The sequence below is a fragment of the Setaria viridis genome, chromosome 5 (genome assembly GCF_005286985.2).
Source record: "Setaria viridis chromosome 5, Setaria_viridis_v4.0, whole genome shotgun sequence".
In the NCBI taxonomy this organism is placed as follows: Eukaryota; Viridiplantae; Streptophyta; class Magnoliopsida; order Poales; family Poaceae; genus Setaria; species Setaria viridis.
The window spans coordinates 2310259-2326096 of record NC_048267.2 but is presented as its reverse complement, the minus strand read 5'-3'; the positions used below and the strand labels follow the sequence as shown (position 1 = coordinate 2326096).

At 42.5% G+C, this 15838-nt stretch overlaps 1 protein-coding gene across 5 annotated transcripts; it reads left to right on the top strand.

The window, feature by feature from the left end:
• The first annotated feature begins 295 nt into the window (after window positions 1-295).
• On the top strand, window positions 296-12652 carry LOC117856803 (uncharacterized). Of its 5 annotated transcripts, none has more exons than XM_034739204.1 (9): window positions 296-463; window positions 3715-3802; window positions 4378-4456; window positions 4577-5538; window positions 6310-6370; window positions 6445-6557; window positions 9229-9319; window positions 10994-11041; window positions 12261-12652. In XM_034739204.1, the coding sequence occupies exons 4-9, from the start codon at window positions 4577-4579 to the stop codon at window positions 12300-12302; spliced, it is 1317 nt and encodes a 438-aa protein (XP_034595095.1). In that variant the 5' UTR covers window positions 296-463; window positions 3715-3802; window positions 4378-4456; the 3' UTR covers window positions 12303-12652. The 5 variants fall into 5 exon arrangements, with proteins under 5 accessions (XP_034595095.1, XP_034595094.1, XP_034595096.1 ...); XM_034739203.1 differs by having other exon boundaries at window positions 3715-3809; XM_034739205.1 differs by lacking the exon at window positions 3715-3802.
• Window positions 12653-15838: the final 3186 nt, after the last annotated feature.

Here is a 15838-nt window from a genome sequence, read left to right as displayed (position 1 = left end):
GTATGTAAAAAGTTGTTGAGCAATAATGTTGGTGAATGTAAAAAAGTTAAGAAAATGTTAGTCAAAGTCAAAAAATATTGGTAACAATGAATCCAATTTTTTCTTAAAAATGTTGAGAAATGTCAATAAATATTGATATATGTTAAAAATATTAAAGATAATACTCCCTTCTAAAAAAACAAGTCGGGTTCTTCTAAGTTAATTTTTTTAAATTTATTTATAATATAAAATAAGTACCATTAAATTTATCTTGAGATATATTTTTATAATACTCCTGTTTGATGCCGTAACATTGATATTCCCGTCCGGCCGTCCGCCCGTCCGGTTCTTCCCCCCCTCCCCCCGCTCTCCGTCTCGGACTATCGGCCTTCCTTTCCGGCGAGCGGCGACGACAGGGCGAGTTGCGCCCGCCAGTTCTTCGTCGGGCGACGGGCGCTTCGCCGGCGACGAGCATCCGACAGGGGTATGCCCGCCCATTCCCCTCCCTCCCCGTCCTGCTGCGCGAAATGGAACACCCAAACCCCAAATGCATGCCATTTGTGTTCGATTCGGATCTGACCATGTATTTTACCGATGAGATTCGATTTGTACACCCATGTCCTATACTGGGTTCGTCCCTGGCTGTGCCAAACTGAGCTCCCCAAACCCTAGTGTAAGCTATTTGTATTTGGATCTGCCCGTGTACAAGTATATACCTGTATTATACCAAATAACTTCGATTTTTCGCAAAAAACTATCGGGATCCTAGTTACTGGATCCGACCCTGACGCCTAGTGCCTAGCCGCCTCTAGGCGGCGTGTAGGTTACTGGCTGTGGAGGCTGAAGGAGAGGGAGGTGAGGATAGGGGGAACGAGGGTGAGGAGGTGGAATGAAGGGGAGGGTGAAGTATTTCTGAGCTGGGTATGTCATGAGAGCAATTTTTAAAACGAAAAAAAAGATTAGGGTTATGAGCTAGCCGGTCGGTGGGGGCACCTAATTCCTAGCTTGCCTAGGTGGCTTGTCGTTTTGCGCTAGTCGGGCGGTTGGGTTGCGCTAGTCGGGCGCTAGGTGGAAGGAAGGGGAGGGTGGAGTATTTCTGAGCTGGGTATGTCATGAGAGCAATTTTTAAAACGAAAAAAAGGATTAGGGTTACGCTGGAGTCATATGGGCTAGTTGGGCGATTGGGGCGCCTAATTCCTAGCCTGCCTAGGTGGCTTGTCGTTTTGCGCTAGTCGGGCGGTCGGGTTGCCAAGTTCCTAGCTCGCTTAGGTGGCGGCTGTTTGATCTGGCATATGGATGGTGAAGGAGAGAGGTGAGGAAGGAGTGGTCATGGAAGATGATGAGGAAGGGTCGGCGGAAGGAAGGAGAAGGTGGATGAGATTAGTGGTGGCGGGGATGTGGTCTAAATGGAGCAAGGGGTGAGAATGACAGCAAAGGACGTTGATTCAGCGGCAGCTAAGGTCTACACCTTATCCAGGCGTCCACCTTGCTGCCCCAAGGGCTGCCGGGCACCTTGTAGTGCCCAAGATCTTCCTAAGGAGGCCATTTTTTTTAACACTAGTTGCCTGATGAGGCGGCAATGATTTAATGTTTTTTATGCAATGTTATGAATGCGTATGCTCGTCCTTTGAGTTGGTTGCTTCCAGAACAGTTATGCAGAGCATTTAATTACTTGCTTTTAGGACAGCAAAATAGTGTCAATCTGTTGGTCGTTTAGGCAAAACATGAATAATTTTGATGTAATGCACATTTCAGACGATTCTTTATTTCGAGTTCTCTAAACTAGTTGGTGGAGTTTGGCTTGAACTAAATAGATACCCTTTTATCCATGAATTCAGACATGACATGGTGCCTCAAACTGTTTGTATCTCCTGTTAAGCTTCTGTTCGACTAGTTGTTCCCGTAACTCTTATGTTTCCTAAATTCCGTCTTTAGGTGATCCTTAGCACTGCGATTTGGCAATTATGTGCTGTGCCAATTCCTTACTTTATCATGATAACTTCAGCGAATTAAACTGCTTAGTTATCATGATATTTTCAGCAAATTTAAACTGTGCTTTTGTAAGGTATCAACTGTATTTGGACAATTTGAGGCACCATGTGGTAGCCGAAATTCAAGGATCTAGGATAGGATAAGAAGTGAAAGATGCAGTCATAGCAAACAATGTAGTGATATCTCTACTAGTTGGAATTTTTCTTAACATTTATTGGGACTATTTGAAGGGCAGACCTGGTGCCGTGGTAGAGACTCTCCACTTGTGGCCTGTAGGTCCTGGGTTCGAACCAGCCTCTCTGCAGATTTTTATAGGCATTTTGTAAGTGTAAGGTTGTCTGTGAATTCCCTTCTTTAGACTCCACGTTGCGTGGGAGCTTCCAGCACTGGGTACACCCTTTTCTTTTATTGTACCCTAGCGGTTGTAGTGACCTTAGTAGCACCCCAGGTCCTGGGTTTGAATCCCTATGGGAGTAAATTTCAGGCTAGGCAAAAAAGGTCACTCGTTGGTTCCCCTGGTCGGCATGGGTGAACTGACCTGTGGTGGGTGGGCCCTCATGTAAGGGGTTGGTCATGGCTTGGGCCTCAAAGCACGGGTCAAGACCCGAACCACAGGGGGCAGCATCTCCATGCATGTTGGGGGGGGGGGGGGGGCACCTTTCGCGACCTTTCTTGGCTGGGCTCCGGTTGAGCTCTTCTTAGTGAAATACCGTGGGGGCAGTCTTTCCCCCACCGGCCGCGTTTCTTGAACCTATGATGAGTTTGTTTCCGATTTGCAATTGTGGATTTCTGTTCCAAAATATAGGCCACAAAAAGATACACGGTTAGCTTAGGCACATCATGTTCCAATGCCTCTGTCCATAACCAAATTTTCCTTTTATCCAAGACACCCCAGCCATGATTTTCAAGGGGTTGCCACCATCTCAGGCAGGTAATAGGAAGAGATCACATTGTAGCTCAGGGAAGAACAGCTCTTCCAGTAGAGGATGTGGTTGGCAGATAGATGAGATGGGCGGCAACAGAGGCAGAGGAAATGGTGGCAGTCAAAGAGGTAGGTATTATCGCTGGTATAGGTGGAAGGGCTTGCAACATGGATGGGGAAGCAGGGAACAGTATGGGGGTAAGCTTCTTTGGATGGTGGCTCTGGGAGGTGGTGACGTAGTGTGGTTATGGGCTGCCATGAATGAGAACAGCATTGGAGAGGGGACTGTTTTTTTCACTAGGGCATGGGAAGGGAAGGGGTGCTTAATGGGATGTTAAGTCTGGGATTGAGCTTTTACTTGTCTAATTGACTGATTGCCAGATTGGTAATGGCCCATTTATATTGCTATTTCTCCTTTTCTGGCTGATATTTATATCTTTGCTTTTAAAATACTAATTTAATTTATTTGTGTATGGTGCCGCCTCACCTCACACCATAATTGCCTAGGTGGTATGGGGGGAGGGTCTCCTTACCTCCCCTACCTCCTTAATAAGTTTGCCACAATCCTCTTCTTCCCTCATCTCCTACGCCATCCGTAATCTACCCTCCCAGCCCCTGTTTACCCCATTGTGTCCCTGCCTCCTCTTATCCCTACATGATACATGATCCTCTAGCACTACCTCCTCTCTTCTCTGATTATAGATCGATTACAGGCATATGCTTTACTAAACTTATTGAATCTGAGATTTGTTTGTCATACGTATTTTAATTCTAAACCTAGGACCAATTTATGCCTCAGCAATGTTCACTCTTTTTGACAGATCTATTGCTATTTCTCTGGTGATGCCTGCAATTCGGATCAAAACTGAAGGATAGGAGGAATATATATATATATATCTATGAGTTGAGGTTGAGGGTAAAAGTGGTTTTGCACTGCTATCCCTCCTTTGTCGTGTAACCTGGTTCTATATAGTTGATTTCATTATTTTCTGGTGATGAACTGAACCCCTGGATATTTCGAGTTGAAATGTTGGAATTCCTATCTTTCTCCAGTATTGCTTGCCTGCAGTGACGACCCATTGCCTGGTCTTACACTAAGACTCGTTATTTGTTGTGAGGATGAATGTGTTTATTCATTTTTTCCTCGAAATGCGCAGGAAAAATCTGTTTATTCTGTACCCGGGCTTCTTGGTTGTCATTTGATAATGTGCAGCTTGTGTTATTATATAATAGGATTGTTTTGAAATTTCAGCAAAGCTCTTAAATGATAAAAGCCTGTCAGCTTGTGGATTATAATCGTTTCGTTTGTGTTTCATTGCACTGTTTCAGAAAATTGGTACAATTCTGAAAACTGTGAAGAATTAGGTTGCATGACAGAAACCTTATAGCATGCTCTTTAGTGATATTGGTTTTTTTATTTTTTTGCAGACCGAGATCTTAATTTTTCTAATTCTAATTTTTCTAATTCATTATCCACCTTCCAGGAACTTGTTCATAGAATTTGGATGATTGGATTACTTAATTATGTTTGAATCTCATTAAGCAATATTCTGCAACAGATAGGTATGATCTTATAACTCGTGAGTAGATGAGTTGTTCAGTATGAGTTTACATTCTTATTCCAGTATTGATTTGTTTTGGTTCTAAACAGTTTGTTGCATGCTGTCATATGTGCTGTAACAGATGACTCCAAAATGGAGCGAATGCTCTTCAAATAGCTACAGAGAACTATCTTCACATGAAAATGGAGAGTGCAAATCAACCTTAACAGAAAAAGTCCCTTTGCCCAAAAGCTGTTTTGATTTACCAACTGCCAACACAATGTGCTCCCTATCTGCACAGAAGAAGGATGGCAATGTTTATAAAAGGCGGAAGATGGACAAGGATTCAAATTCTCTTACAACATATGAAGAGGCTAAAGAAACGATGACTCAAAATTGTGCAACGTCTGATGACCACTCGTCATTAGTGCTACCGGTTGTCTCCTCAGAAGCAATGCCTTTCAATTCAACAGCCAACACGACAGGTCCTATCCTAGATTGTGAAGAGGCTACCGAGGTTTCATTGGAGCCAAATTCTGCTACGAATGGTAGAAGCTTGGTTTCAAGTATGTCACCATCTTCCATGGTTCTAGACAAAAAGGATGCTGCTGAATGTTCGTCCTCAAATATCAGCCCTACAGAACCAATTACTGAGCATATGTCACCAAGGGATCTTTGCATTGCCATACTGAAAAAAGATGGACTTATAACTGAATCAAGAGCAAGAATAAAAGATGATTTCACTGATAGTGATGCCAACCCAATGTTGGCATGCAATACTTGTGGCTGCTTGGAGCATTCATTAAAGATGCTGATATGTGATTCTTGTGAAGCAGCATTTCATCTGTCTTGTTGCGCCCCTCCTATTAAGGAACTACCAACTGATGAATGGTACTGTGCGCCATGCTTGTGTAAGAAACCTAAGAGTGTTTACGGCAAACTCTCAGAGGGCAAGGTCCTGCCTTCCAGGAATACTAACCAAAGGCCTCATGGCATGAGTCATATAGATTACATGCTGAAGGATGCTGAACCATATGTTACTGGGGTTCGAATTGGTAGAGATTTTCAAGCAGAAGTACCAGAATGGTCTGGTTCAACTTCGAGGTGTGCTTATTTATGCAAGGCATTAGTTCCAACATTTGCATTAATTATGAATTTTTTCTCGAATATGCAAGAGAACTGCATATCATTGCATTAGGTCATGTAATTTTTGGTATATCAAATTTCAGTTTCCGAAGGTTGCTAATTTCGTGGAGAAACATTTGTTACACCTTTTTTACTGTTTTTGATTGCTATGATCTAATTTCTTGTTCAAGAAACATCATCTTGAAATTTAGGTATGATTTTGTTGATATGCTCTTCCTGGTCTTCGCATTGGATACGTACATAGCTAAATCAAATAAATTACAATTTATTATTTTAAATTATTTGTATTTCCAAACCACCTTAGTTATCTATTCTATCTGATAGCTAATTGACCATTCTCTCAAAAGGAACAGTCTTACTTTCCATTTTAGAAGATATGATGAGTGTTTTATTATTGGAACTTTACCTGCTGTCTCTTCTTCTGCGCCTTTTCTACCTTTCCATATTTACGAAGTATGTGGAATTTCTGACTAGTAGCCAGTAGTGGGTGTTTAATCATTACTGATCGATCAGATCATTTAACACGTAAGTCCTTATAAAGTAACTGCAAGGTACTATTTACAGCAGTGGTCTGGGCCTGCTCACTGCATGGGCCCGTGCCGTCCATGACATGTATAAATTGTATTTAGATATCATGTGTTATGTTGTTTTGTTGTCATACAATAATTGGCCCTGGACCATTTCTTAAATTTGCAACACTCATGATTATGTTTTTAATTTTTTGTGCAGCAGTGATGGTTATTTTGATGAGCCCTCTGAATTTGACCCCGCTGAACTAACCAATTTTAATGTAAGCTTCTACCTTTGTATTAGTAGTGTTCCCTATACAAAGTTTCTTAACCGTGTTTTTTTTTCTTTGCATAGTTGTGCAAAACGAGTAATCAAAGCCAATCTTCCATTGGTAATTGGATACAATGCCGTGAGACTTTGAACCCAGGAGACTCCGACAAGCAAGTTGTCTGTGGCAAATGGAGAAGGTAATGCAATTTTCTGTTTTTAAGTTTCTTTAAAGAAGAGTTGAGGCTTTGGGGCCTTGCCGGTGCTAAAAAAATTCAGGATTTATTTCAGGGTCAAGGGGAGGGTCAAGTGAGAGTTTCTTAGTTTAGGTCTGTGGGATGCTGCAGCAGCCTTATTTCCTCCTTTGTGAGGAAATGAGTCTGTTTTGTACGGGGATCTTTCCCCTTCTTTCTCTCTTAATATAAAGATACGCAGCTCTCCTGCGTGTTCGATAAAAAAAGTTTCTAGGTATATATTTGTCTTGTTAGTATTTATTTTGTCATTAGAAAAGAATTTCACAACTTAATGAAAGCTAATTTTAATGCAAAATTGAGTTACACTTTCAACAGCACTTCCCCCGAGTGATGTTTTGGTCAGCTATTTCGTTGGAAGCTTTAAAACTTTTCTTTCCCATCATGTTACAATGTGGCTAGTAGTGGTTCCCATCTGGGATTGGGCAGAAACTGGTCAAAACATGGTTAGAGCAACTCCAGCAGTAGCCCCTACTTCAAGACCCCTACTTCCTGAGGGGCTCTCCTTACTTTTCTGGGGCCTGCTTTTTGCACACAGCTCCAGCAATATCCCCTACTTCTCGACTCCTACTCATTTTTCTTTTCTATTTTCATACATGCTCTATGTATAATCTTCAATTCACACAACAACAATTCAAACAAAATATTTGTAATGCATACAAATAAACCATATTTAAATTTGTGATTTCAAAGATGACAATTGAAATTCAAATTCAATTTTTTCGAACATAAAACCATAGGTATAAAGAAATTGTCCATCACACCACATAGTTCATGTCACAACATGGTGCACGACAAATTAGGATCAAACTACAGCAAAATTTTCATCATGGTCGGATTTGGCCTCGGACACATCCATCATCATCCTCCCACCATTGAGCTATGAGGTCATCATCGTCGGAGAAGACCATCTTCACAATTCTCTAAAAAATTACAGGAAAACATTGTTTCTCAGTCTTCTTAGTCTTCTTTCTGCAGGAATGGTCAGCTATCTTCTGAAATTGCATATCCATCTAGAGTAACAGGTTATTCCCTAGTGAAATTCAGAGCACAACAAGTAAAGACGCAATACAAGTCTGAACTACCAGAACTTGTCTTGTGAATGCTCAGATCTTACCCATCAGGCCAACACTATTGCTTATTACCTTAAACAAATTAAAAATCTGCACATACGAGAGAGATTGAAGATCGATAATTGCATTTGTATACCTCAAACAAATTGGAATTGGACTGTTGATTCGTCTTGCTGCTGTGTAGATGAAATGGTGGCTAGGTGCTCACCCTGCCTGGCGGCAAGCTTGTGGGCTGCAGGTTGCACTTGCCTCGCCCCTGGTGCCGCTTGTCTGCACGAGCGCAGCTGTTGCCAGGCTATGTGAATGCCAGCTTGCCAAGCCTCGCGCCGTTGACCTGCTGCCTCGCGAGCCCCAACACTGTTGTCCAATCCCTATTGACTGCCTGTGCGAATAAGAGTAGCCGTACGAGAGGAGGCCTGGCGACAAACTCGCTGGAGCTGACCACGCACGTGCCGATCTGTACTGGCTGCGGCCGGATTTGGTGTCCACCCGTGCCGATTTGCACCGCCGCCGGTTAGATCTTATGCGGCGCCTAGCAGGGGTAGGTGGATGGGCAGCGCGTGATGTGGTCGAGCGGCGCGGCTGTGGGCGTTTGTACGCGCACTTGCAGATAGTGGGGAGGGCGGAGGAGCACTGGATGTGGTGTTTTTCGGCAAGGAAGCCGGCGGTGGTGGCGAGGCTGCCTGTGTGGCAAAGTGGAAGTGGGGAGACGCTCATAGTCAACGAACGAAACCACTGAGTAGGGGCCTCCCTATGGACCTGTGGGAGAAGGGGCCGGAAGAGGGAATTTGGGTGCCTGAGTAGGGACCCTACTGGGGTGGGTTTTTTTGCCCTCAATCCCTACTTTTTGAGTAGAGGCCTGAGTAGGGGCTTTGCTGGAGTTGCTCTTAGCTGGTTAAGTTTGGTCTATTAATGGCCAGACGTGGGATATAAAAATAACATCTCTATGAAATATTGATTTTTTGGTGGGATTGCACATTAGGTAGTGCTTCGAACTGTTACTGTGAACCTCCCTCTAGAAAATTTCAAAAAAATGCCCATCCGAACTGTTATATGTGTCACCTGTGTAAAATTAAAAGAACCAGTGGCAATCTAACTTCTTTAAAATGTAACAAATTTATCATACATAGTGCAGTTTGACCGTTTCCCCCTGATTGTATTGGTTGTGAAGCTATTGATGTAACTGAAAAATTAAATGATGATCTTGCTTTTCTGTATAGAGCATCCCTTTTTGCTGTGTTTTCCTCTTTATCCACCTTGACAGAGGGAGTTCCTTTTTTTCCTTTATTTTTACTATATCACTATTATTAATACCTTATTTATATTTATTTTTCTTTTCTCTTTCATTTCCCTTTTTGTTGGTGGCTCTTGTTGGGTTTCAAAATAAAGCATTAGTTCTATTTCCCAACTTGCTGGAAACTAAAATTTTGTTATTGTTGACTGAAACATATGGAAGTTTTATGCCAACATAAATTCTACTTTCCCTTGTATCTTATGCATTTATAAAGGTACACCATAAATATTTTGTCTCATGGAATATCCTGCAGGGCACCCCTATATGTTGTACAGACAGATGATTGGGAATGTTTTTGTTGTCTTCTTTGGGATCCAGCACATGCTGATTGTGCTGTTCCGCAGGTAATATTGTACTTATTTTGTTACAATTGCTAAAATAGTGTAAATCATTTTACCTCAGTTAAATAACTGCATTTGCAGGGTGGTAATGTAACCTAATTTGAACCATACACTTGATGACAATTCTTGCACCTTGTTTCCTTGATACCATGACTAGCATGTCATAATGCTTTTATGACAATTTTTCCGAGTTTTTTTAATTTGTTTCTTATATCCAGCTAGTTCACAATAGTCTTTAGTTCCTTAAATTTTACTATATCACTTTTGAACCCAAAATAATTTTCTTTGTCAATTTTACATTTCTATTATTCTGAAGGCCTATCAATGAAATCAGTTATACATAGAGTTCCACAAAGAAAATGATAAAATGCATAAAGATTTGAATGACTGATATGAGGCTTCTAAGTTATATACAATTGCCAGATTTATGGTATTGCATACTATTGTTCAACCCATGGAAGTTACCTGTATGCTTGTATAATTGTAAACAATTTTAAAAGGGTACTCTATTTCTTTAAACAAAGGATGTTCGAGCAGACTAGCAGGGTGCCTTATCCCTTCCTAAATATGGCTGAAATATGTTGGACATTGAAGAGCTGTAGCAAAAGAAACTACAGCCAGAACTGATTTTGTTACCACTTAATAATTATTTAACCATGGGTACAGTATTTTCTTCAAATAATGGATTCATTCGACACACTCTTGTGATTATATGTGTATGAGTGTGTGCCCGCATGATTTTGTGTACACCTACAATCTATGCATCCTTTTGTCATTGGAATACTTTTTTTCCTTAAGTGGATATCTGGAATTTAGATATTTGAGCAATTCTTTCTCTGGTTGAGACTGGGTGGAACTAATAAGCAATGTTCGAAAGGGCGGAATTCCGCGGTCGCCTAAGCGCCTTATGTGCTGGGCGGCGAGGTACCGCGGCGCCTAGGGGGTAGGCGGTCCCCTAGGCGGCTCGTGGTGGCAGAGGAGGAGGAGGCAGCGGCGGGTGTGCGGAGGGAGGAGGCAGGGGCCGGGTGGAGGAGGAGGTAGGGGCGGGTGCGTGGAGGAGGAAGAGGCAGGGCGGCGGTAGAGGAGGCAGGGGCAGGCGCGGAGGAGGAAGGGTGGCGGTAGAGGAGGCGGGGGCAGGCGCGGAGGAGGAAGGGTGGCGGTAGAGGAGGCGGGGGCAGGCGCAGAGGAGGCAGGGGCGGAGGTGGGCTGTTGGATAGTTGGGCTGCTTTGATGTGCTTTCTTTTTGACTCAAGGCCAACTGGTCCCCTGTTTTTCTTTTCTTTTAGAGGTATATGATGTGTATGGCAAGGTATATGTATGTATATGGCACTGCCTAGAAAAACGCCTTGAAACGCCTAGTCCTGCCTAGGCACGCCTAGGCTCTAGGCGGTGGGTCACCGCCTAGAGAGCGCCTAGCGCCTTTTCTAACCTTGCTAATAAGAGGGTTTTCTGTAGTGAGGATTCTGCTTCAACCAATAACATTTAGATCTTTTTTTTTAATGTACCATCAGAAACGATTGATCAGTGGTAGTCTGCCCTAGTGGTTGTAGTTGTCCTCAGAATCCTTTTGGTATCGTACCCTCTAGTGGTATAAGAAACCTCTGGTTGGTCTATTGTTACTGTCAATTTTTTTTTCATCAACGCTATTTGTTTCATGAATTTTATATTCCGGTGTAGGAATTGAAGACCAGTGAAGTTCAGAAGCAGCTGAGGTTTGTAAACATGGTAATTTCCAATCCTACAAGCTGGTGGATTGTATTTATTTTATTACTCATTCTATACAATAAAAACATGCAGTGTGGCCTATTTTTTGTGCCTGAAAAATCTATAAAATTTGGTGAGAGACAAAGATTATGAATGAATGCCATGAATCTGTTCAAAAAGGAAAAAGTGTATTTTTCATCCCTTAGGTATTTTGAAAGTGTGACATTCATCCTTCATGTTTTAATTGGTGCAATTCGATCCCTTAACTAATTATGTCGGTGCACTAATCATCCCCACCTTGACGTAACAATGGTCTTTGCCATCTAATGGTGGTTTATGCCACATAACACTGTTAGTGATATAATGAGTCAAAAATATGAAACCCATAAAAAATCAGTAAATCATCCAAAATGGCTACCCATAATTCTTTTAGGAAAAATTAACGGAACTGATTCACACCGAACTGTTATGGCTAAGCAGTGATTAGCAAGATGATTACATGACCAAAACAGCTGTTATATGATACTAAACCATGATTAAACTAAGGTGGGGATCATAAATGCACCGGTTTAGTAAGTTTAGGGGTTGATTTGCATCAAATGAAACATGAGGGATGAATGTCTCACTTTTGCAATACTTTAGGGATGGAAAATACACTTTTTCTGTTCAAAAAAGAAATCTTAGGGCACATAGTAACTACAGATTAGGACATAGAACTCACATGTGTTTTTGACCTGTCTACATATTAATCTGTACAGTGCTTGATTAATGTAACATGGACCCAGAGCGGGTGTCGGGACTTGGGTTCGAGTATCTGTTTCAGCAGATTGTTTTTGTGGGACACGCCAAATACTGATACCACAAACACGGGCATAGGGTGTCTGACTCAGTAAAAAAAATAGGACAGGTGTCCGGGTAACACTGTGCTTGATCCTTACAACATAGTATTTATGGATCTCTGAATGCACTTGTCAACAGGGCTGGGTCTTGACAAAATAGTAAATATGGGCTATGCAGTTGTGGGTTGGAATCACCATCTGATTCAGTGATTTGACATGCTAATACTTTCAACTGTTTGAAGTAACTACATGAGGTTCTTGCTGCTGAACAGCATGGTTGTGTAGCAGATAGATGCCTTCCAGATGCTATACTGATGTTACCAGTTTAAGTACATTGCTTGTTTATTTACTGACTATTGTTTGAGTTCAAACTGACACTCTTTATGTTAACGATATTTCAGGTGAAGAAACAGCTGGTGGACCAAAACCAAAATCCCGCTTAAATTCCAGTATCATAGCGGGGCGGTTCCTTATTGTATGAATTACTGTATGTGGGGGTTATCATGTTACTAGCCATCGGTAGTCAATAGAACATATGGGAATTTTGCTGTTGTAGCCTGCTCAACTAATCTGACTGTGTACACCGTTCTGGTGTTCCCCTCTGTACTGCCCTCTATAGGTTTGTGGTACAAAAAGAGTTGTACAACATAGGTCTGTCCAGTTTTGGAAGCAGCGTGTTGATACTGTTGTAGTCGCTGCTAAATGTTTCTGTAATCCTGCCCCAAGTTTTGGTCCATGTAACTTTTGGATGAGGTTTGATCAAGGGGGAAAAGTGGAAAGCCAACTAGCATCAGGTATTGTGTGCGCCATTTCATAGATGTTATCTTACAGGGACGTCATTTCGGAATGCCTGTCGTGCGTTTGTGCAATTTGCAGATAGTTGTTTGGTTTGGAATGCTATCATTTCAAGAGAATAGGCATTTTGCGTAGGCTGGGGAAACGGCATTCTGGAAGTGCTACCGAATTATGATTGGCAACTGCTATTTACTGAAACCACCCTTCATTGTGCCATTCTATCAAACTAAGCAAGCAGTGGAAAGTGACTTTTGAAGCCCTCACGCCAAATTAAAAATCAAACTCGCAGATCCCCTTCTAGCTCTCCGTCACTGCCTTATCAGTGTGATGACATGGCTAGTAAATCCGAATTCATAAAGCTGTCCTTGGTATCGTTAGTCCTTCTACACGTCCTAAACATTAGGAACTGAATTTTGAGCTTCTTGCACTTCATGGCTGACTTCCAGGGGAGGACCAGTGTTCACGATTCAGGGATTAGATGTGCCTGTAGGTTTAGTTTTCTTTTTTCTTTTTTGGAGGCCAGTAGATTGCGGCTGGAGGCAGTAGATGTCTCCATATATGATTCAACACTGGCGATCACCAATGACATCAGACAGTTTTTTTTTTTGGAAAAGCTTTGGAATCAATCACCGAAACAATAACCCTACCAAAAAGAACTTTTGTTTGTTCACGGTGTCGACCATTTGTGGAGCGCCAATCATCGATCCGAGAATCCAAAGTAGGTAGTTCCCTCAATTTATTCGAGATTTTGAAGATATTAATCCAAGCTCAATTTTTAAGAGCACTCCTCTTCTTCAACCCAGTCCTCAAAGTTCAGGTGGATTTTCTTCTCTTTTAACATCATTTCACCAAATGAAATGGCATGTTGCAGATCGTCTTCATTAGGAAGTATCACAAAGAAAGCATTCTCCTCCTTCCAAACATCCCATGTCCAGTTGCTATGACTAGGAATATGACTTTGAAGTTCCACGATAAGCTAATCCATATTTAGTTGACCACCTTCCACAGTTACCTTGGCTGTTCTATTGTATATGACACTCTTGATTGATGCTTGTGGAATATGGAAGGAAAAAACCATTACCATACAGAGCGTGGCAAACCCATTGTATTATATTCTTTGGAGCAGGGCACTTTTGCTTGACATGTTCATCACTTTCACAAACCTTGCAATAAACCGAAGCTTAGCACTCGACTGTGGCATGACCTTAAGTAAAACTTCAGTTTACCTTGTTCAACACCCACCTTTTCAACCTCCATGTCACTGGTAATGATTACAAGATTTATTTATTTTGAAATCTTTAAAGTTTGTATACTATTACTACCAAGTGGATCCATATCTAGCTTGTGAGGAAACAATGATCAGAATCTAACTTTAAAGACCAGGTCAAATAGAATACATCTTCCTTTTTTTTAAAAAAAATAGTATGGGCATAGACACGCACACACTCTTAACTCTATGAATGCATGCATATACACACTACCCCTATGAACACCTCTGAGACACCAGATCAACAGATTTTGAGATCGACGAAGTCACCATATGCACTTGCTGTCAACAGGCATGTCGCTTATCACCTCCATTGAAAGAATAGCGCAGTAAATTCTTGAAATAATCAAGGAAAATATGAACACCCTTACTAAGGGTAGGATTCAAAGAAGTCGGATTATTGGTAGATTTCACGGTAAGAAACCTAACCAACTCCTATGTATGAAAACCAAATATTTGCGTGACTTTTTTATTGGTTATGAAATGTATATATGCTTAGTTTAATTTGATGGAATATGCTTATTATCCTCGAGTTAACTCCGTACCACCGGATTAAAAGTTGAGTGATGATAGCATGCGTTGCTAGCTACTTTCTCTGACATATGACACCGGCGATAGCTAAAGGATCTCTTTGGTTCGAGAAGCCAACTTTGCAACAAGTGAATTCAGCAAAAGTTTAACTCACCTTGGAAGCGTTTAGTCGTTACTCGTAGCATGTGCATATATTTCCATGTGGACAGAAATACATCGGCGGCGACAGGCCAATTATCGCCTTGTCGAGCATACTTTTCTTGAGCTAGTCCAATGCGGGATGATGGGCCACTTTCCAGTACTTCTCCTCTACCATAGATAGATGAAGCAAAAAAAAAAAGAAGAAGGATAAACCTATGCCCTCTGACGTAGGCCGCACGTGAACCATCTAACCCCGGAGTGATTTTTGGTGCTTAGCAGCTTGTGCATACTTGGGAGTAGTTTGCATTGCGAACCACTTATATGTTGCGGTTCTCCCTGTTTATGTTCCATGTGGATAGACGTACACATCATCCGAATGAAACTTACGTTGTTTGATGCCGGGGAAAGCCATCGATAGACGAGATTATAACCTGAACCGATTGATCATGGGAGGGAGTTACGTTCCGCTTTATTTGCTAGAACGTACTGCAAGCTAAGTTGCGTGTAAAATAGATCGTCTCAGCTCCCTAAATTTAATTGTTCCAAATTAAATCTACCCATATGGTTCTGTATCGTTGTTCGAGACCACAAAAGCTTTCGTCCAGCTATCGTGCGTACGTGCGGTCGTGACGAGCTCAAACCAAGTAACCAACCAAGACCATCGCAATACCACACCTACTACATACATCGAGATGCCGGCAGATCGACACGGGTAGCAAGTCAAGAGGAGGGACTAATGACTACTCAAATCACAAGACTTGATTTGATTAGTCTTGGCGAGAGACTTCTCCCGGACGCTCGCTCACTGCACGCGCGGCCGGACGATGTGGATGGATATGCTATGCTTGATCGGGGCCCGGCCGGCCGGTCGGGCAGGAGCTGCGTGCAGTATGCAGGTGGCATGCATGGCGGGGACTCGGCGGTCGACGGCGACGTAGATACGTTGACGCGGGGGGCCACGCATCCGTCGGCGTCTCGGACCAGGGCCGCGTGCCGGCTAGTCGCCGGGCGCGGGCCCCGCTGAGCTGCGCAGGCGTGGACGATGGATAGACGACGATGCATGGCCCGCGCGCCGTTGCTAGCAAAGGTAGGTCCAAGGTCGTGGTTCAGACACAGACGACCCCGCTGGAAAACGATCCAAGAGACTCAGACGCTCTCTCTCTCTCTCTCTCTCTCTCTCTCTCTCTCTCTCTCTCTCTCTCTCTCTCTCTCTCTCTCTCTCTCGTCGCGCTCTTGGAAACTTTT

Bases quoted from the DNA above. Each gene is read 5' to 3' on its own strand.
- LOC117856803 (XM_034739205.1), top strand. From the start codon at position 4,577: ATGACTCCAAAATGGAGCGAATGCTCTTCAAATAGCTACAGAGAACTA. The intron at 6,371-6,444 runs GTAAGCTTCTAC...TTCTTTGCATAG, and splicing joins CTGAACTAACCAATTTTAAT to TTGTGCAAAACGAGTAATCA. The intron at 6,558-9,228 runs GTAATGCAATTT...AATATCCTGCAG, and splicing joins GTCTGTGGCAAATGGAGAAG to GGCACCCCTATATGTTGTAC.